The 20,839-nt window shown below is 44.2% G+C and overlaps 1 protein-coding gene across 2 annotated transcripts in view; it reads right to left on the reverse strand.

The window, feature by feature from the left end:
- Nucleotides 1-308: 308 nt before the first annotated feature.
- LOC143982735 (angiopoietin-2-like) overlaps nt 309-20,839 on the reverse strand; it is a 212,697-nt gene continuing 192,166 nt past the window's right edge. For both annotated transcript variants that reach the window (XM_077481709.1, XM_077481708.1), the window contains 3 exons: nt 19,465-19,631; nt 4,289-4,419; nt 309-2,874 (listed from right to left, as the gene is read on the reverse strand). In XM_077481709.1, coding sequence (XP_077337835.1) covers nt 2,714-2,874; nt 4,289-4,419; nt 19,465-19,631 — 459 coding nt within the window. In that variant the 3' untranslated portion in view covers nt 309-2,713. The remainder of the gene's footprint in view (nt 2,875-4,288; nt 4,420-19,464; nt 19,632-20,839) is intronic.

A 20,839-nucleotide genomic window follows, 5' to 3' on the forward strand; every position in this document is an offset into this window, starting at 1 on the left:
TCAACTAGAGGTCCCTCTCCTGTCACCTTTTTACCTCTTGGTGTCAGGAAAACTTGTCAGAAGTGACTCATGCAGATAGCAGAGGAACAAGGCAGTAGACATAAATGACACTTAGTTCTCTGGGCTGAGACAAGTACACACGTTAGAAAAATATGATTTGTTCATATTTAATATCTGAGGTTTACAACCACTTCAAGGTAGTGCTGAAGCTTAATGAAGCCTGTTGGTAACTTGTTATACATGACAGTTAGGGTTCCCATTAAGATCTTTAGCTGAATAGGTAATCAGCTGAATGATGAGGCAGAGAGTAACTGTAATATGCGGTTTACTTAACAGGTGCAAAATTAGAAGCAATGATGCAAAACAGGTTTAGGATGGCAAAGAGCATGCATACACTGTAGAATAATACAGAACAAATTATGAAAGCTGCCCAAGCAAGGACTCTTCACAGCAATGTCTCTGTAGATCCATCAGGGTAACACAGCTGGATAGCTTAGTCTCTAAAAGACTCTGTTAGGGCCGGTTCACACAGCGGGCGATGCGAGGCGACACGACTCGCCTCGCCTCGCTCCCGCAAGTCGCCCCCGTTCTGTACAATGGAACCGTTCTGAGAGGAGCGACTCGAGTCGCTCCGACTCAGAAAAAAGGTTCCTGTACTACTTCTGGGCGACTTCGGGGGCGACTTGCATTGACTTCTATACAGAAGTCCTCTGCAAGTCGCCGCTGAGGTCGCCGCAGGTCGCGGCGAGGCAAGTCGGAGACGCCTCACCGCGCCTGCAGTGTGAACCGGCCCTTAAAGTCAAGTTTAGAATCATTACTTCAGTAAAACAGCTACTAGTGATTATCCTCATAAACAGTATGCCTGTCTGTGAAGTCCAGGGTAGCTCTGGCAACACAGGTGAACTCCTCAAGAGATTCAAGAAAAAAGCACCACTCAACTAAATATGCAGTACTTTGGCAGCAGTTGGAGGTGCTCACTACAGTAACTGGGTCTTCCAGATAAGTTCCATGCTATTAGGCTCGGGCCTGGCTACCTGCACACCAGTTCTGACACTGAAGGGCTCCTCGCTTGGCCGTGGATCACTTGCCCAGCTCCTTCTGCTTCATAAGGCCTCTCTAAACTGCTAATGGTGGTAAGCTGAGGAATGTAGTTTCTAGACGTGCCCAGAAATACAGAGAGATGTAGGAAAAGGAGTTAAATGGGCATGTTCCTGCATCGGAATAAATAGGCACTCTGCTACAGATCTGTTGTTAACATTCAAAATCAGGAGATGAATGAATAGTACATTAAAGGCTTCAACAAAGCTTTCTGAAGATTATGCAAATGCATTGTAAAGCTTTCTGTACATACTAGATACAGCCACCGGGAGCATGACATGAGCACCATATGCTGCAGATAAATCAGTTAATAGAAAAGTGCAGTATGTCCACATGGCAAAAGGCATGTACATGACATTGATATGGCATTACAGTGCGCATAAAACACATATCGGTACCAGTCAAAGCCTGGTTCTATTCATACACATACTGTATATTAGGAATCTTGGGAAGCTCACCATACCATTTCTGGTAAAATGGAATTTGAATACTTCCTAAAAATGTAGTTGAAGCTAGGTAAATCACAACATTTTTAAGGAAAAGAAAGCTTTTCAAATTAAAGTGAGCCTGTGCTTTGCCCTTGCTGTCTGTCTTTAATTTTTTATGCTTGAATAGAATGGTGAGACAGCAAAGAAAAGTAAGAATTTGCAGCTGGAGAGAGGAGCACTAACCTGAACCATTTGCTTTGCCATGTATAGGCAAAAACTAATTTTATTTGGATTGTATCGAAACCCAAAAAGCTAATATATTATATACCACAGCTTACCACTCTTTAGATGTGCTGGTTACATTTTTTTATTTTTTATTTGATGGTTTGACAGTTTGGTTGAGGACACAAGAAAATGTGACAGTTAGCAATCCTGGCAATCCAGGAATGTAACTGTTTTTCAAAACTGTTAAATTGATAGGTTTAGTTTCGCTTTATGATTACTGATGGGGCTCTGGGCTTCAGCAAAATGGCAGCCCCCAGCAAGGAGAAACAGTAGCAATGCTGGAGGCAATTTACAGCACACACTAATTTTGGTAGCATTAATATTAATGTGGAATGTGTGTTCCTTGCTAAAGAACATTTTTTTTATATCAAGTTGTTATGGATAAAGTTCCACTTTAATTACTGTGAGCTTCATAAGTCATAATGATTCTCTGGCAAATATAAAAAGAAATCTTGGAGACATGATCTCTTACAAAGGTTGCTGTTAATTTTGCTCCCATTGAGAAGATTTTGCTTCTTTCTTCCCTTTCATGAGAAAATGTGTACTTTGAGGGATCTGTAGTACTTCAATTTTTTTTTTTATATAAACATACATCAGTGTCTTATTTTTGAGTTGTGTTTCTCTTTCTTCTTCAAGAGTCAAAAGAACTAGGTCTTTACTGACATGTAAAAAAATAAAGCCCTTGTGGATGGATTTATCCCTTTCATAGTTAAAGCCATATTTCGTAACTGTACCAGAACAAAATAAACCATCATTGCCCAAAGACCAAAAAAAATAAAAGAATGTATAATGCATTCTGCAAAGTCTGCAAAGTCAATTCAAACACAGATCATTTCTTGTTTTTAATAAAAAAAAAGCAAAAAGAGCATAGTGAGACTTTCAAAGTCGATGTGCACATTTGTTCAAAAGTCAGCAGGGCGTATCATCATGGTGACAGACTTCAGACCATGGCTAGGGCCTTTCCAATAATGCCATTTGATTCCATTGTACTTTGCAGTCCCAGATCCACTTGGATAATAAATACCATTGAGGTTTGAAGGTCCACACGCATCAAACCACCAACCTAGGAATGGAGACAATTTTATTAAGAGATATATGGCAGAAGCTCACATTTTTTTAAACAACTTTTTCCATCAAAACAGAAGAGAAATACCCGGTACCTTCCAGAATGGAAAACATGTGACTCACCCCCTTCCTTCCCTAAAATAGTGCTAGTGCTTAGTGTTTGGCTGCTTGGAGAAAATTATTTGTCATGTATAGGTTCCAAGTCAGATATCTAGTCTAGTTCTGAGTTACACTATTCCTGCAAATTCTGTGACCTTTTTACTGGTGTAATAGTGCACTGGATTATTATAGCTTGCAAGTTGTTGGTCTATATACTGTACCTAGAACTGCTAGCAAAAGAGGACCACAGTTTGTCTTGACTTTGACTTTTCTAGAAGTAAACAACAGGAAAACCAAAGCCGCGTACACACGGGCGGACTGTATGGCCAACTTAGTCCGTCAGACAATCCGACGGACAGTCCGTCCTACTTTCGAAAGAACGGACTTGACCACACACGGATGAACAACAGTCCGTCGAAAGCTTGCGCGATGACGTGTACAGCACGTACGACGGGACTAGAAATAGGAAGTCCAATACACAGCAATGCAACCTTTCGCCGTGTAAATCCTTTCTGAGCATGTGCCATACTTAGTCCGTCGAACTAGCCTACTCACGAGCGGACTGTCCGCTGAAACCAAAGTTGGACGGACAATATTATGGAAATTCCGAAATACTTAGTCTGCCAGACTGCACGCTGAAAAAGTCAGCTGAAGCCCACACACGAGCGGACTGTCCGCTGAAATGTGTTTCGACGGACTAAGTTGGCCAGACAGTCCGCCCGTGTGTACGCGGCTTAAGGCAGAATGGTAATAATGTCTCTTTCAACCTCTCTACGCCTTGGCATGCCTCCTGTGCCTATGATTTCTAATCTTTTCAACGTGACACTAAAGCTAGTCAGCTAATTGAAGTAGCAGGGTGGTACCACAAGAAAATTGACAGGGGGTGGGGGGGGAGGGGGAGTAGAAATCTGGCCCTGAAGATCATATTTAGGTGTGAAGTTGTATGTAGCTAAATCAGCTGTTAGGCTCGGTTCACACAGGGGCGACTTGTCCAGACGACTTCGCCGCCTGACAAGTCGCGCTCCGTTCTGTACTATGGAACCGTTCTAATAGGAGCGACTCAAGTCAAGTACTACTTCAGGCGACTTGCATTGACTTCTATACAGAAGTCGTTTTGAAAGTCACCGCTGATCGTGTGCAGGTCGCGGCGCTGCAAGTCGTGCCGCCCCTGTGTGAACCGAGCCTTAGGAACAGGTCTATCTCATAAGAATGACTGCACCAGACCCGCCTTGAAGTTTTTTCATTCCAAAACGTAAAATATTTTGCAGGCTAATACATGAAATGACATATGTCATCATAAAATATGGAATTACCTCCTGTTGCATACTGTGCACATTTGCAACTGCATCTGTCATTATCTGCATCCTTGGTGCTAAAGTCCGTTCCTGTGGAACTAAAACTGCTTGTCCTTCCTGCTGTTCCACTATATCCTCTTAAATTCAACCTGCAAGAAGAAAAAAAACATATACAGTAAGTTCTTTTATAGCTAGGACCTCCTTTAATACACCAACAGCAGCCCTAGAGTACAGTATACAGTCCATCGACTGAGGGAAGAGATGAACATATACTCAGGCACTGCATATCTACTAAAGTGTAGATAACAGACTTCAGACTCTAATGGTGTACTGTGATTGTCAGGAAGGGCATGCCAGCACCCAAGATAGCTGCAGAAGAAGATGATCTATTACCTCTGCCCCTGTCAGGATGCCATTGGTGTGCACACACCATGTGACAGCTTTTGCTGCCCAAACAGGCTATTTAAACTCAGCCAGTTTCCATGCTCAGTGCTGTCTGCTCTACAGCGTTCCCTGTGTAACCTGCAATTAGCTACCTGACTTCTGTTCCTGTTGTGACCCAGCTTGCTTCCTGACGTTCCTGTTTCCTGCCTGCATCCGACCCCGGCTTTCCCCCCACTCCGCACCTGCCTGCTCCTTCTGCCACTCCGCTGCCAGCCTGTTGACAACCCGGCCTGTAATCTGATTCTGCTTCTGCTTCAGCCCCTGTTCCTGACGTGCCCGTTGTGTATGACCCGGCCTGCCTGTACTTGCCTTCTCTTCAGCCTTGAGGGTGCCACCATCCCTTCTGCTGCATCTGCACTCCTGCCTGTGGGGACCAGTTGTCTACTTGTTCCAGCTACCTGCCTACCACTGCTCTGGGATTTCTACAGACACCTCTACAGCCCGGCCGAGTGCTCCGAGCCAGCTCCAGGTTCAGCGATCCCGCCAGGCACTCGTGCGACTCTGCATCTCGGTGCTTCCTGTCAGCTCTATCAGGGGCTCCAAGTCAGAGTTGTAAGAGAGGCCGTCCTCTGCATATCAGGCTCCATCACCAGGTACGTGACAGTAGCAGACAGCCATGTCCGAGCCTGTGTGAGGACCCTCTCCTATGGAGGAACTCTGCCAACACCTAGCCGGATTAACCCAAGCCGTAAAAGACTTACAACAGCTGGAAGGCCAAATACAGACCTTGTCTGCCTCTGCTTCTGCTCAAGCCCCTTCCACTTCTGGGATGCCAGCAACCCCCGCAGTTGTTATGCTACCTCCTGAACCCAGAGTTCCAACTCCTGAAAAGTTCCAAGGAGAACGCAACAAGTTCAGAGCCTTTCGCAACGCATGCAAACTCTATTTTTCGCTACAACCACGCACCTTCTCCCTGGAAGCCACCAAGGTCGAGTTTGTCATTTCCTTGCTTCAGGGGGAACCGCAGGCCTGGGCCCACCGGCTCCTTGAGCAAAAGGCCACATCTCTGACGGACTTAGCCTCTTTTTTTTGCAGCCATGGCTCAGTTATATGAAGAACCCCAGCAGGCCGCTACAGCGGAAGCTGCTCTTCACACGCTTCGGCAGGGTCGCAGGGCCGTGGAGGACTATGTTTCTGAATTTAGGCGGTGGAGTTCAGATACCAGCTGGAACGATGCTGCCCTGCGTTACCAGTTCCGCATGGGCCTTTCTGATCAGCTCAAGGACGAGCTAGCACGAACAGGTGTCCCTTCCACCTTGGAGACACTTATAAATTTGTCAATCCAGATTGACCGTCGCCTAAGGGAACGTAGGTCAGAACGAGCTGCCGACCAGTCACGCCCAGTATGGATGCTTCCAAGAGTGCCTGGTTCTTTCAGTCCCGCTTCACCTGCTCCTGCCGCATCCGCTTCAGATGCATCTGAACCCATGCAGCTTGGTCTCCTCTGGCCTTCTTTGACTACGGAAGAACGCCGGCGCAGACGCCAGCTAAATCTTTGCCTGTACTGTGGAGGATCAGGACATTATGTGAGGTCTTGCCCAGTCAAAATCCGTAAGTGCCTCTCAGTTACATCCGCTTCTCCTTCATCTCTACCCAATAACTCTGCTCATCTTGCTCTTTCCATTTTGTTGCAGCTCCCAGGAAGAGTTATCCAGACTCCCGCTATAATTGACTCTGGAGCTTACAGCTGTTTCATAGATTTAGCTTTTGCTGCCAAACATCACATTCCTCTACTACCCAAGGCTCAGAGACTTTCTGTACATCTGGCAGACGGATCCACCATTAAATCTGGATTGGTTACTCATGAAACCATCCCGTTATCCACCACCATTGCCAAAAACCATTAAGAGCTTCTACGCCTAGATGCCATTGCCTCCCCTCTGTTCCCAATCATTCTGGGTATGCCTTGGTTAAAAGCTCATAACCCTCACATTAACTGGGTTACAGAAGAAATCAAGTTTCTTTCCCCCTATTGCCTTCAGCATTGCTGGCAAGAGAATCATCAGAACCTGCTGTGCATCGATGTGGAGTCCGAAGCTCGCCAAGTTGTTCCAGTGGCATACCACGACTTTTTGGACGTTTTCAGCAAAAAGGGGGCAGAAACGCTTCCTCCTCACAGGGCCTATGACTGTCCAATTGAGCTCCTCCCTGGGGTTGAAGTTCCTTTTGGCAGGATCTTTCCTCTATCTGAATCGGAACTTGTTGCTTTGAAAGACTACATTGATGACAACCTTAAAAAGGGGTTAATTCGCCCTTCCACGTCTCCTGCCGGTGCGGGGATCTTCTTTGTAGAAAAAAAGGACCACTCATTACGCCCCTGTGTGGACTACCGTGAACTTAATAAGATCACTGTAAAAAAACGTTACCCTCTTCCACTTGTGCCTGAACTATTCCAGCGACTCGGTACGGCCACTATTTTCATGAAATTGGATCTTCGGGGTGCTTATAACCTGGTTCGCATACGAGAGGGGGATGAATGGAAGACGGCGTTCTGCACACGGTTTGGGCATTTCGAATACCTCGTAATGCCCTTTGGACTTTGCAATGCTCCCGCTACTTTTTAGCACTTCATCAACGATGTCTTCCGAGATTTCCTGGATCTTTTTGTTGTCGTATATCTTGATGATATACTAATCTTCTCTCCCTCTCTAGATCACCACCGTAGTCACGTCAAGAATGTATTGAGTCGCCTTCGACAACACGGACTTTATGCAAAACCAGAGAAATGTGTATTTGAACGCCAAAGCATTCAATTCCTGAGTTTAATCATTTCCACCGAAGGCATCCAGATGGATCCTCAGAAGGTTACAGCCATCCGGGATTGGCCTGCTCCCAGTGATAAGAAGGGTGTCCAACGTTTCATGGGGTTTGCAAATTTTTATCGAAAATTCATCAGAAATTTTTCTGCAATCATATCCCCCATTACAAGTTTAACCAAGCAAGGTACAAGATTATCTTGGTCTCTGGAAGCTCAGAAAGCTTTTGACACCCTAAAAAGACTTTTCACATCTGCATCTGTCCTGAAACACCCTGATCCAGCCCTGCCCTATGTCTTGGAAGTAGATGCCTCAGAAACAGCAGTCGGAGCAATATTATCTCAGAGGCAGGGAGCTAGGGCTCTACTGCATCCAGTTGCTTTTTTTTCCCGCAAGCTGTCAAATGCTGAAAGGAACTACGATGTCGGGGACCGTGAACTTTTGGCCATCAAAGCTACTCTGGAGGAATGGAGGTGCCTGCTAGAGGGGGCTGCACACCCAATCTTGATCTATACAGATCATAAGAACCTCGAGTATTTAAGAACAGCAAAAAGATTGAAACCCCGACAAGCCAGGTGGGCACTATTCTTTTCTAGATTCACTTTCTACTTAACATTCAGGCCCGGATCAAAGAATACAAAACCCGATGCGCTATCACGCATGTTCAGCAAACCTGAAGAAATCTCATCTCCCGATACCATTCTATCCCCTGGGAACTTCATGTTGCTTCAAGGAGAGTTAATAAAACAAATTAAACAAACTCTAGTATGGAACCCTTCACCAGCTGGGGTCTCTCTACTGGCAAAGGATGGGCTACTTTGGCACGAAGACAAGGTCTTTGTGCCGGAAGACCTCCGAATGGCCATCCTGGGGCGATGCCATGATCATGTGCTGGCAGGTCACTTTGGCATTGGCAAGACAACTGAATTAGTACAACGGACATTTTGGTGGCCGGGGGTGGAGAAAGATTGTAGGAAATATGTAGAATCTTGTACCACTTGCATCCGCAATAAAACCAGCAGATCCAGAGCCTGGGGTCTGCTAGAAACCCTTACCAGTCCCCAGTAGACCTTGGAAGATGATCTCAATAGATTTTATTGTAGAACTCCCCCCATCTGAGGGCCACAACACCATTTTTGTAGTTGTCGATAGGCTGTCTAAGATGGCACACTTCCTGCCCATGAAGGGCACACCATTTGCTCGAGAAACAGCTCAAACCTTTGTCAAGGAGATCGTAAGGCTTCACGGGATTCCGGCCAATATTGTGTCCGACCGTGGGGTGCAGTTTACATCCAGATTCTGGAGAGCCCTATGTGAGTCACTCGGGATTGAACTTTCATTTTCTTCTGCATATCACCCACAAACGAATGGGCAAACAGAGAGGACTAATCAGACCCTCGAACAGTACCTGCCATGTTTCTCCTCATTTTCTCAAGATGATTGTGCTTCTCTGCTTCCCCTGGCCGAGTTTTCTTATAACAATTCAGTACACTCTGCTACAAAGCAATCTCCATTTTTTGCAAACTACGGTTTCCACCCTTATTTTTTGTCTAATACAATTCCAGATTCCCCTGTACCAGCTGTTTCCGAAACTATAAATTTCTTCAACGCCAATAACAAACTGCTACAGGAAACAATGGCCAAGACACAGGCATAGAATAAGGACGTTTTTGACAGGAAAAGAAGAGGAGAATTGATCTTGAACCCTGGTGACCAAGTGTGGCTAGCAACTACTAATTTGAAACTGGCCTGTCCCTCGAAGAAACTGGGCCCTAAATTTATAGGACCCTTTCCGGTGAAGAGACGAATCAATGAGGTTGCGTATGAATTAGAGTTGCCTGAGTCATTTAGAATCCACCCTGTGTTCCACATAACCTTGTTAAAACCTGCCATTCCTGACCCCTTTCCAGGACAAAGTTCCGGCCCGCCTGAACCTGTAATTATTGACGGGGAGGAAGAGTTTGAGGTAGAAACAATCTTAGACTGCAGGAAGAGAAGAAATCAGATCCAGTTCCTGATAAAATGGAAAGGATATGGGCCAGAAGACAACTCCTGGGAACCTGAAGGTAATATCCATGCCCAAGACTGGTTCAGGCTTTTAAGAACTCCCATCCTGACAAGTGGGCCAAGTTAGGCATCCGGAGGCTGCCCTTTGGGGAGGGGCAGTGTCAGGAAGGGCATGCCAGCACCCAAGATGGCTGCAGAAGAAGATGATCTATTACCTCTGCCCCTGTCAGGATGCCATTGGTGTGCACGCACCATGTGACAGCTTTTGCTGCCCAAACAGGCTATTTAAACTCAGCCAGTTTCCATGCTCAGTGCTGTCTGCTCTACAGCGTTCCCTGTGTAACCTGCAATTAGCTACCTGACTTCTGTTCCTGTTGTGACCCGGCTTGCTTCCTGACGTTCCTGTTTCCTGCCTGCATCCGACCCCGGCTTGTCCCCCACTCCGCACCTGCCTGCTCCTTCTGCCACTCCGCTGCCAGCCTGTTGACGACCTGGCCTTTAATCTGATTCTGCTTCTGCTTCAGCCCCTGTTCCTGACGTGCCCGTTGTGTATGACCCGGCCTGCCTGTACTTGCCTTCTCTTCAGCCTTGAGGGTGCCACTATCCCTTCTGCTGCATCTGCACTCCTGCCTGTGGGGACCAGTTGTCTACTTGTTCCAGCTACCTGCCTACCACTGCTCTGGGATTTCTACAGACACCTCTACAGCCCGGCCGAGTGCTCCGAGCCAGCTCCAGGTTCAGCGATCCCGCCAGGCACTCGTGCGACTCTGCATCTCGGTGCTTTCTGTCAGCTCTATCAGGGGCTCCAAGTCAGAGTTGTAAGAGAGGCTGTCCTCTGCATATCAGGCTCCATCACCAGGTACATGACAGTGATTAATAATGAAGTTTACCATTTGAGCAGTGGTGCATATAGTAGAGTGCCCTAAAACCCAATTTTAGCCAATAAACATATACTGTATATCATATACACTGGTGCATGTATATTGTGAAATTTCACTGAAAATTAACACCTCAGTCTACTCAGACATGTGTGTTTTAGAGCTCCTGACCACCTTTATTCATCAACAGAAGTACCTTTACACAAGGTTTGCCCTTTCAGACCTGGCCACATGCTCCTTGCATGTCTGTCGATATACAAGCTGTTCCTGCAGCAACCTGTCTCCTAAGGAGCAAGCACTGACTAAGGCTAGATTTATGCTTGTGTGGGTTGAGAACCCGTGCATAATCACATGTGCTCTGGACCGGCAGACAAACACGCTGCTCTTTTTCAGAGGCACAGGGTTCCATCAATTCTTAATAGCACACCACACACCGGAAAGACAGCATGCAGGACCTGCACATGTGTGAAGGAATCTCTCTTTTGTGGGCAAGACCCACCTTTATTTAGAAAGAAAGTTTTCAACAAACTGCATACAAATAGGAATAGCAGAAATAAAGTAGAAGGAATGCCATAGAGGTCATGTACATAGCTCCTCCTGAGCCATTCGGTGGATGATCACCCCTACATATTGAACATGAAGGACCAAAACCATAGAAGAAAAAGAAAAAAAAATGGGGGGGGGGAGGGGTGGAAAACCAACATATCCCACCCCCTCCTCCCTCCCTAAAGTGATGGCATCCAGCTCTGCGCGGTAGGGTAGACCCAGATAGGTCAATAACACTCATCCTATGCGCCAAAAGGGGGCCCAAAGTACTGATGTAAGCATATACAATGCTTGTCCTGCCTTGACTCAACGGTACTCTCTAGTCAGTCAGTACTCCGGGAACAAAATTAAGTTGGGCTGATCGCTGCTAAGCCATTTATAGGAAGCCTTGTATATTATGAATGAATACAGGGCTTTCTCTGATTGGCAGAAGTAGAGAGGTGGATGATGTCATGATGTCTACTTCAGCAGATCAGAGGAAGACTCGTATTCAATGATCAAATACAAGCCTTCCTGTGAATGGCTGAGCAGGGCTCAGCCTGACTTGATTTGTTCTTAAATTGAGCACATGGGAAGTCCCCATATCACTGCTGGACATCTATTAGTAAAGGATAAAGTTTGTTTGGGCCAGCTTGGCACTAAGGAACTATTTAAAGTGAAAAGAAACCTAAAGTTAGGCATTTAGGGGAATCCAGTAGTTTATGGTTGTCATCAAAACATGAGTAGAGGAAAAAGCTTTCTATCTGGACACCTGTTGCAATTACAATAGTCAAGGTGGTATTTCCGATCACTGTGGGGCCAATTCCACTCAAGTCCTGTAGCATCTTTGAGACAGGAAGTGAAGGCAAATCTCCACGATGGAGAGACAGATAATAATAAACAACTGATACAACTTTCAACCCTTTTCTCCCTATCAAAAATGTAAACAAAATGTTTTGCCAATAAGAATCAGCTTGCACAATACTAGGCAAGTTTACATTATTATATAGGATTTATATAGTAATAAGATAACAAAAGTAAGGTGCTACTATATACAGTGGGTGCCGCCGATAGTGTGTCAATCTCGCCGCTGTTAGCGGCAAGATTGACACCCGCGAGCCCCGTCGCAGAAGCCAGCGCCGAGCTATGTCACTCCTCTCGCTCGCTGCCCCCCAATACATTCCTCTGGATGCGCGGCATCTCGTGGAGGCGGCGAGCACAAGAAGCACAGCTTGCAGCAGTGATTTCTAGCTCAATCCCATCACGCTGGAAACACAATATTGGCGGCACCTACTGTACTTAATAGTGACATCATTGTTACTTTTGTTATCTTTATGTGACTATTAAAGTGTTACTAAACCCACAACAGTAAAATCAGTCCTTTATGCAAAGATCCTCCTCTTCTTCAACTGACTGACTGAACTCCGGATAAGACAAAGTTACTGGAGTCAGGCTGCACATGCTCAGTTTGGTGTGTATCACTAGAGAGCTTTTCTTTTCTTGGGAGTGTGCATGTGATCAGCACAGGGCCAATCAACACTGTCCAGAGAGAGTGTCAGGGGTACTGGATCCTGATAGGACAGCCAGTGCAGTATGAAAACTCCTCCTACAAGCTTTACCAGGAACTGACAGAAGTCACAAAACTGCTATATAGTGCTGATGAGAAAGGGTATTTAGCTGTTTATATTTCCTAAAATAATTGCATTTCCATGTTCTTTGTACTGTGGGAGGCCAGATATAGTGAACACAAGGTCCTGGCTTAAGCAACAATTCAAGTATATAGTAGCATCTTACTTTTAGCTTATTGTTTCAAAAGTGGACCTACCACTTAAAGGGGCAGCTGCACTTTATTTATTTATGTTTTTATTTATTTTTATTTATGTTTTATATTTTAATTTAATTCTTAATAAGGATTTTGTTGGTGCCACACCAATCACTTTGACTTAGGATATATATATATAGTGTCATACAACATGAGAGCAGATAGTACAGTTATAATACAATTCAATACAGGAAAATCAGAGGACCCTGCTCCTTAGAGCTTACAATCTAGGAGAGAGGGTATATATGTATATGTATGTATGTATGTATATATATATATATATATATATATATTTATTTTTTATTTTTTTATTATTATTTATTTAAAGTGGGCATGATCTTTGCATGTTGATCAGTTCTACTCCCAAAATGTTAACAGTAACTGTATTTGAAAACAAGGCACATGTGAAATTATGTATGGTCCACATGCGGTAGTATTGCATCTCTTGATTTATACAGTATGTGCTTTTGTTTCTCTCCCTTCTGTAATAATATTTGGTCTGCTTTCCTTTCCTATTGGATGAATCATCAAAGCCTTTAGTATGGTGTGATGTCTGTGAGGACAAAAGCATAGCATGCCTGGTACAGACGTGCCAAGCCAACTCAAATACCCTGTGATATTTCCATTTGTTTATCTGAAGTGTTGTTTGCCTGAGACGATAAAGACAACAGCCCATTTCAAACAAGCTGACTTCCAACCCACACAGACTCATGTCCTGTTTGTCTTGAAGTGAACTAGGGGGTTGCCAGTGTCTGGCAATCAGGTCTCCTGAGAATAAAGCTGGGGGAAAACAAGAAAGGCTAACATGGTATTTATCACCTAACCTCTTCCTTCTTTTAATCACACATTCTCTAACATGAGCTTACATAATACGGCAGGTCTTTCTGGATCCGTTACAAATACAAGCGTAAAATCAGTGCATGCAAGCTAACAAGAGCAACTGACCTCTGCCTTTATAGGCCTTTAAAGAAAAGTGGAAGCTGTGCCCAAAAAAAAAAAGGAAGGCGCAGGGCAAACAGCTAGTCACCAGTATGGTCTGTGGTCTCCTACAGCTGATATTTTCCCCATTGCTGACTTGCCCTGTATGGACTTCCCTATATCTGAGTCTCCAGGGAACAGTGAGCAACACAGTAATGGTATTACCAAGTCTGTATCTCCTGAGAATAGCAGTCAGGAGTAGCAGTGTCTTAGATCTCACACTGCAGATATAAGGTAATGAGACTGTGGGAACAGAAGGGCACTGGCACCCTCACATGACATCCCGACAAATGCTCTGCTATTTTTCTAGAAGAATTCCAGATAAAAAGTACACTTCTCAGGGTACTGCTTAGGCACAATTAAAATATTAAAATATTTCAAATTAAAATATCTAGATGTTCCCTACATCCCAGCAAATCTTAACATTTTGGGGGTGATTTAATAAAGGCTGTTCACTTTGCAAGGGAAATTGCACAGTGCAAGGGAATTTTCACAAGAGCATATTAAATGTGGTGACATTTCACTTTGAAAATAAAGTTACATAGCAGGTGAGGTTGAAAAAAAGACACAAGTCCATCAAGTCCAACCTATGTGTGTGATTTTATGTCAGTATTACATTGTATATCCCTGTATGTTGTCGTCGTTCTGTGCTTATCTAATAGTTTTTTGAAACTATCGATGCTCCCTGCTGAGACCACCGCCTGTGGAAGTGAATTCCACATCCTTACCACTCTTAGCCCTTGTACACATGGTCGGACATACTGACAACCAAATCCGTTGGATTTTGTCCGAAGGATTTTGTCTGACGGATTTTGTCTGATACTGTTGCATACACACGGTCGGACAAAGTTGTCAGAAAATCCGATTGTACATAACATGATGACGTTATTTCGTTACGACGGGACTACGTTCAGGCTAGTAGCCAATAGCTTTGGTCTAGGAATTTGATCTGAGCATGCGTGGCACTTTGTCTGTCGGAGTAGGCTACACATGATCGGAGTATGTCCGGAGCATTTTGTCTGAAAATTTTACCGGCAAGTTGGAAAAGTTGGTCCGTCGGATATTCCAATGGAAACAGTCCGATGGAGACCACACACAGTCGGAATATCTGACAAAATGGTCCGATAGGACACATTCCGTCGGAATCTCCGACCGTGTGTACAAGGGCTCACAGTAAAGAACTCTCTACATAGTTTAAGGTTAAACCTCTTTTCTTCTAATCTTAATGAGTGGCCATGTGTCTTATTAAACTCCCTTTCACGGAAAAGTTTTTATCCCTATTGTGGGGTCCCCAGTATGGTATTTGTAAATTAAAATCATATCCCCTCTCAAAGGTCTGTTATCCAGAGAGAATACGTTCAGTGCTCGCAACCTTTCTTCATAACTAATATTCTCCAGTCCCTTTTATTAGCTTTGTTTCCCTTCTCTGTACTCTCTTCATTTCCAGTACATCCTTCCTGAGGACTGGTGCCCAGAATTGGACAGCATACTCCAAGTGAGGCCGGACCAGAATCTTGTAGAGTGGGACAATTAGCACTGTATCTCTTGAGTTAATCCCCTTTTAATGCATGCCATTATTCTATATGCTTTGTTAGCAGCAGCTTGGCATTGCATACCATTGCTTAGCCTATCATCTACTAGGACCCCCAGGTCCTTTTCCATCCTTGATTCCCCCAGAGGTTCTCCCTCCCTAGTAAGTAGTTTGCATTCATATTTTTGCCACCGAAATGCATTACTTTACATCTTTCTACATTAAACCTCATTTTCCATGTAGTTGCCCACCCCCATTAATTTGTTCAGATCTTCTTGCAAGGTTTCCACATCTTGTGGAGAAGTTATTGCCCTGCTTAGCTTAGTATCGTCTGCAAATACAGAGATTGAACTGTTTATCCCATCCTCCAGGGTGTTTATGAACAAATTAAATAGGATTGGTCCCAGCACAGAACCCTTATCACCCCCCTCTGAACTCGCCCTTGTAGCCAGTTTTCAATCCATGTACTCATCCTATGGTCCATGCAAACGGACCTTACTTTGTACAGTAAACATTTATGAGGAACTGTGTCAAATACTTTTGCAAAATCCAAATAAATCAAGTCTACGGGCCTTCCTTTATCTGGATGGCAGCTCACCTCCTCATAGAATTTTAATAGAATGGTTTGGCAAGAACAAATCTTCATGAATCCATGCTGATTACTGCTAATGATACCTGACTAAAACCTTGTATATAGTCCCTTATTATCCCCTCGAAGAGCTTACATACTATTGATGTTAGGCTAACTGGTCTGTAATTCCCAGGGATGTATCTTGGCCCTTTTTTAAATATTGGAGCAACATTGGCTTTTCTCCAATCAGCTGGTACCATTCCAGTCAGTAGACTGTCAGTAAAAATTAGGAACAATGGTCAATTACTTGACTGAGTTAAGTTTTCCAAGACTATCTCTAATTCTGTCCTGTTAGCCATGAGGGTGCTTCCTGTGATGTGTCATGAGGATAAACACTGCAATTTTTTTTACATAAGCCCCCCCGATTCCCTTGTGAAGACTGAGGAGAAGAATAAATTCAATACCTGCGCCATCTCCCCATTCTTTGTAACCAGATTTCCTTCCTCATTCTTTATGAGGTCAATATGGTCTGTCCACCCTTTTTACTGTTTATATACTTAAAGAATTTCTTGGGATTTGTTTTGCTCTCCTCCACTATGTGACATTCATGTTCTATCTTAGCCGCCCTAATTGCACCATTACATTTCTTGTTGCATTCTTTGTAAAGTCTAAATGCTGATGATGATCCCTTAGCCTTGTATTCTTTGAAGGCCTTCTCCTTTGCTTTTTATATGCATTTTTACATTGGAGTTAAGCCATTCAGGACTTTTGTTTGCTCTTTTAAATTTATTTCCCAATAGGATACACACGCTGATGCCCTTATTTAATAGGCTCTTAAAGCAAAACCATCTCTCTGTGTTTTTTGTTTCTAAAATGATATCCCAATTTATATCTTCTAGCAAGGTTTGTAGTTTAGGAAAATTTACTCTTTAGAAATGTAATGTCTTTGTATTCTCTTTATGTTTCCTATTTGTGTGATTTATACTGAAGCTAATTGACCTGTGATCACTGTTTCCTAAATTGCCCCTTATTTCCACATCCGTGATCAGGTCTGTATCGTTGGTAATTAGTAGATCTAGTAAGGCTTTATTTCTATTTGGTGTGTCTACCATCTGACCCATGAAATTGTCCTGCAAGACATTTAGGAACTAGCGAGCCTTAGACGAATGCGCTGTTACTTCCGCCCAGTCTATGTCTGGATAATTACATCCCTCATTATGATGACACATCCTTGCTGCTAATCTAAATTGTGATAGGATCCATCTCCCTCTCCTCCCACAGGTTACGAGGCCTATAGCATACTTCCAGTATTATTTTTCCCTTAGTTTCATCCCTTTGGAGCTCTACCCATAAGGATTCCACCTCCTCCCTAGCTCCCTTATTGATGTCATCTCTTACATTCACTTGTACATTATTCTTGCTATACAGGCATACCCCTCCTCCTTTTTTACCCTCTCTATCCCTGCGAGAAAGGGAATGAATGGTTGCCAGCCAATCATGAGAGCTGTTGAACCAAGTTTCTGAAATTCCCACAAAATCAAAATCCTCCTCATACAACAGTATCTATAGTCCTCCCATCTTGTCCGCCAGGCTCATGGCATTGGTATACATGCCATATAGTTTATACTGGTCACATACTGTCCTCTTATTGGGTGTTCTGAGATTGCAAATAGGACTTGTTACTATACTTACCTCAGGTTTATGTGCTTTAGTCAAACTACCACTAATGCCCCCATGACTACCCTATGGAATATGTTCCATGCTGACTATTTCTACCTCTGGACCATCCCCCCGACGCCTAGTTTAAAAGCCTCTCTAACTTATGCACCCTCCTCATTTAGGTGCAGTCTGTCTCTTCTATAGAACTGGTGACCGACTGAGAAGTTGGCCCAGTTTTCCAGGAACCCAAACCCCTGCTTACTACACCAGCTCCTCAGCCACTTGTTTACTTCCCTAATCTCCCTCTGCCTTTCTAATGTGGCTCGAGGTACCAGTAGTATTTCTGAGGATACTACCTTGGAGGTCTTTTTCCTCGATTTAGCTCCTAAGTCCCTAAAATCGTTCTTTAGGACACTCCATCTGCCTCTGACTTAGCTCATTGGTGCAAACGTCTTCCCCAACCCCTCTCAGTAATCTGTCCACCAGATCCATGATGTGCCGAACCCGAGACAGCATACAGTTCGGCGCTTCAGGTCTTTTTCACAGATTGCCCTCTCTGTCCTTCTAAAAATTGAGTCCCCTACCACCAGAATCTGTCTTTCCTTTCCCTTTGCTTCCCTCCCACTCTCACTGGAGGAGTTCTTCCCCTGGCAGCTAGGGGCATCCCTGAGCTCCAGCGCTGCTGGTCCCTGACTGGTTTCACCAATGTCACTCATTGGAGCATACTTATTGGGATGTTCCAGCCCAGGATCGGTCTCCCTGGCACTTTCCCCTCTACCCTTCCTGACTGTCACCGATCTACTCTTTTCTAGTGCCTGCACCTCTTTTGTCTCCACCCGCCACTGTGCTGGCCCCTGCTGGCACCTGCCGGGTACGTTCCCGGCTCTCCTTTAGTATGGAGGGTCCTCTCAGTGCTGACAGTTGCTTTCCTAGATTCAGAACCTGGGCTTCCAGGGAAACAATGTGCTTACATTTTGCACAGCGGAATTTGCCCTCGATTAGATGATCAAGGAACACATACAAGCTGCAAGATGTACACTGAGTCACATCTCCACACCCGGTGGGCATCGTACCTACTAATTTAATGAGGATTGGGGATTATACCATGTCCAAATTAACTAACAACTAGCTTCCTGACACTAATACTCAACAATGCAATATAGAGGTACTCACAGCCCACGTGCACTCACAGCCCACTCGCAGCATACGTGAATTCGCAGTCCACGAGCACTTGCAGCCGATGGGCACTCGCAGTCCACGTGCACTCGTAGCCCATGTGTACTCACAACCCCCACTCACTGGCAGCCCACGTGCCCTCGCAGTCCACGTGCACTCACAGCACTCGTGTACTCACTGCCCACGTGCACTCCCAATACAAAGGTACACACAATACTCAGATACACACAACAGTCAGGTACTCCCAATACACAGGTACACACAATACTCAGGTACACACAATACTCAGGTATACACAATACTCAGGTATACACAATACTCAGGTACTCACAATACTCAGGTACTCACAATACTCAGGTACACACGCACACAGTACTCAGGTACTCACAATTCTCAGGTACACACAATACTCCATCTGCTGCGCTGCCACTCTTGGGGGTGGGAGGGGTCCGGTCCTCTGCTCTCTGCTCACAGACTCCCTCTCACTCCACGCTGTTCCAGCACTGACTTCCACGCCAAAAACTCTGCAACAGCACCACCTATAGGCTTGGAGTTGAGATGATGATTGGGTGGTGAAAGTCAGAGGTCATGCAGCCTCATAGGACAGTCAGAGGAGAATGAAAACTCCTCCTACAAGCTTTAATCAGTGCTCAGCAAGACAATGAAGTCACAAGACTGCTATATACTGCTGATGAGAAAAGGTATTTAGCAGTTTATATTTACTAAAATAATCGCATTTCCATGTTCTGTGTACTGTAGGCGATCAGATATAGTGAATGCAGGCTCCTGGGTTTAGTTACATTTTAAGTAGTAGATTTTACAAATACACAGTGCTATTTCCACCCACCTGTAGTTAAGTTCTTCACTTCCAAGAGAAAAGGAATCATATAGTGAATATGCTTCATTTCCATCCCAGTCTCGTAGCTGGATTCTTAGGTTGTATGAGCCTTGAGATGTCAGCTGATGGACAAATTCATTTCCTAGCCAGTACTCTCCAGAAGTGCTGCCAAAACCCTATTAAAATAATAATAGGTTACAGTTATCAATGATCAAAAGCTGTTTATAACACGAGTAAAGGCTATTATTAAAGTGGAGGGCCACCCTAAAAAAAAAAATTGCATTAATAATCTTAAAAAAAAAAAAATGTAAAATTTTTTTTTTTTTAACTTACCTGAAACCGCTGTTGCTAGGCAGTCTTCCTAATCTGCCTCTTCTGCGGCGCTTCCTCCTATTCGGCGAGCAGCCCCATTGCCTTCTGGGACATGTGTTTGTCCCAGAAAACAACAGGGCCATTCACAAAGCGACAAGCGACTTGCGCATGCGCAGTAGGAAAGGGGCAGTGAATCCGCAAGGCTCCACTGCCTGTTTCCCTTATTTAAGATAGAGGCTCCAGCAGCTGATCCGATGGACGGATTGGCTTCGGGTGGGCTGACATCGCAGGCTCGCTGGACAGGTAAGTGTCCTTATTAAAAGTCAGCAGCTACAGTGTGTGTAGCTGCTGACTGTAAAAAAAAATCACATCGCGGCCGGATGCCCCTTTAATACAATACAAGAGCATGCAGGAAAAATAGATTCAGCAATTTTAGATGGGGAATATCTTGAATATTAGATCTTAAACTGACTCTTGAATTGCTTTTCAAATTGGGTAAATCTGATTGTCTAGATGCATGTTTTGTGTAATCTTCTATTGCAGGAAAAAACTGCATACATATACAGTGTCCGAATAAAAATGTGTGCTTAGTTTTTATGGATGAAATAGCTGAATCTGAGAAATCTGAATAATATGTGAACTGATTTGATCATCTCTATTTTTATAATCCTCTGATAAGGGCTCAAACATAGACATTGGATCCAAAAGCAAATTCAGTTCAGTATATAAACTCAAGCCGCAGGCCAACAGTCCCCAGAGTTCATTAGGAAAGTACACCAAACTCATGATGTCCATGTATATGAAACCAAACTTTTCAGCACTTGCACATTAAGGTGCATTCCAATATTTAGAGTTTTACATCTACAATGAACTGAGTGCATATGCTGGATATGATCCTTAGAAATATCTCTATGTAAATAACAAATGAAAATTGAACCACTTAGAATTTTCCAAAGATTATTTTTTTTTGGAATTTGAAATGAATGTGCAGATGTATCATGTATTCCTGTTTCTGTGGCAATAAAAACAACAGAACTATGTGCATACACATCACTATGTGCTTCATGAACCA

The sequence above is a fragment of the Lithobates pipiens genome, unplaced genomic scaffold, assembly GCF_037356315.1.
Source record: "Lithobates pipiens isolate NorthernLeopardFrog02 unplaced genomic scaffold, aLitPip1_a1.2 Scaffold_16, whole genome shotgun sequence".
NCBI lineage: Eukaryota > Metazoa > Chordata > Amphibia > Anura > Ranidae > Lithobates > Lithobates pipiens.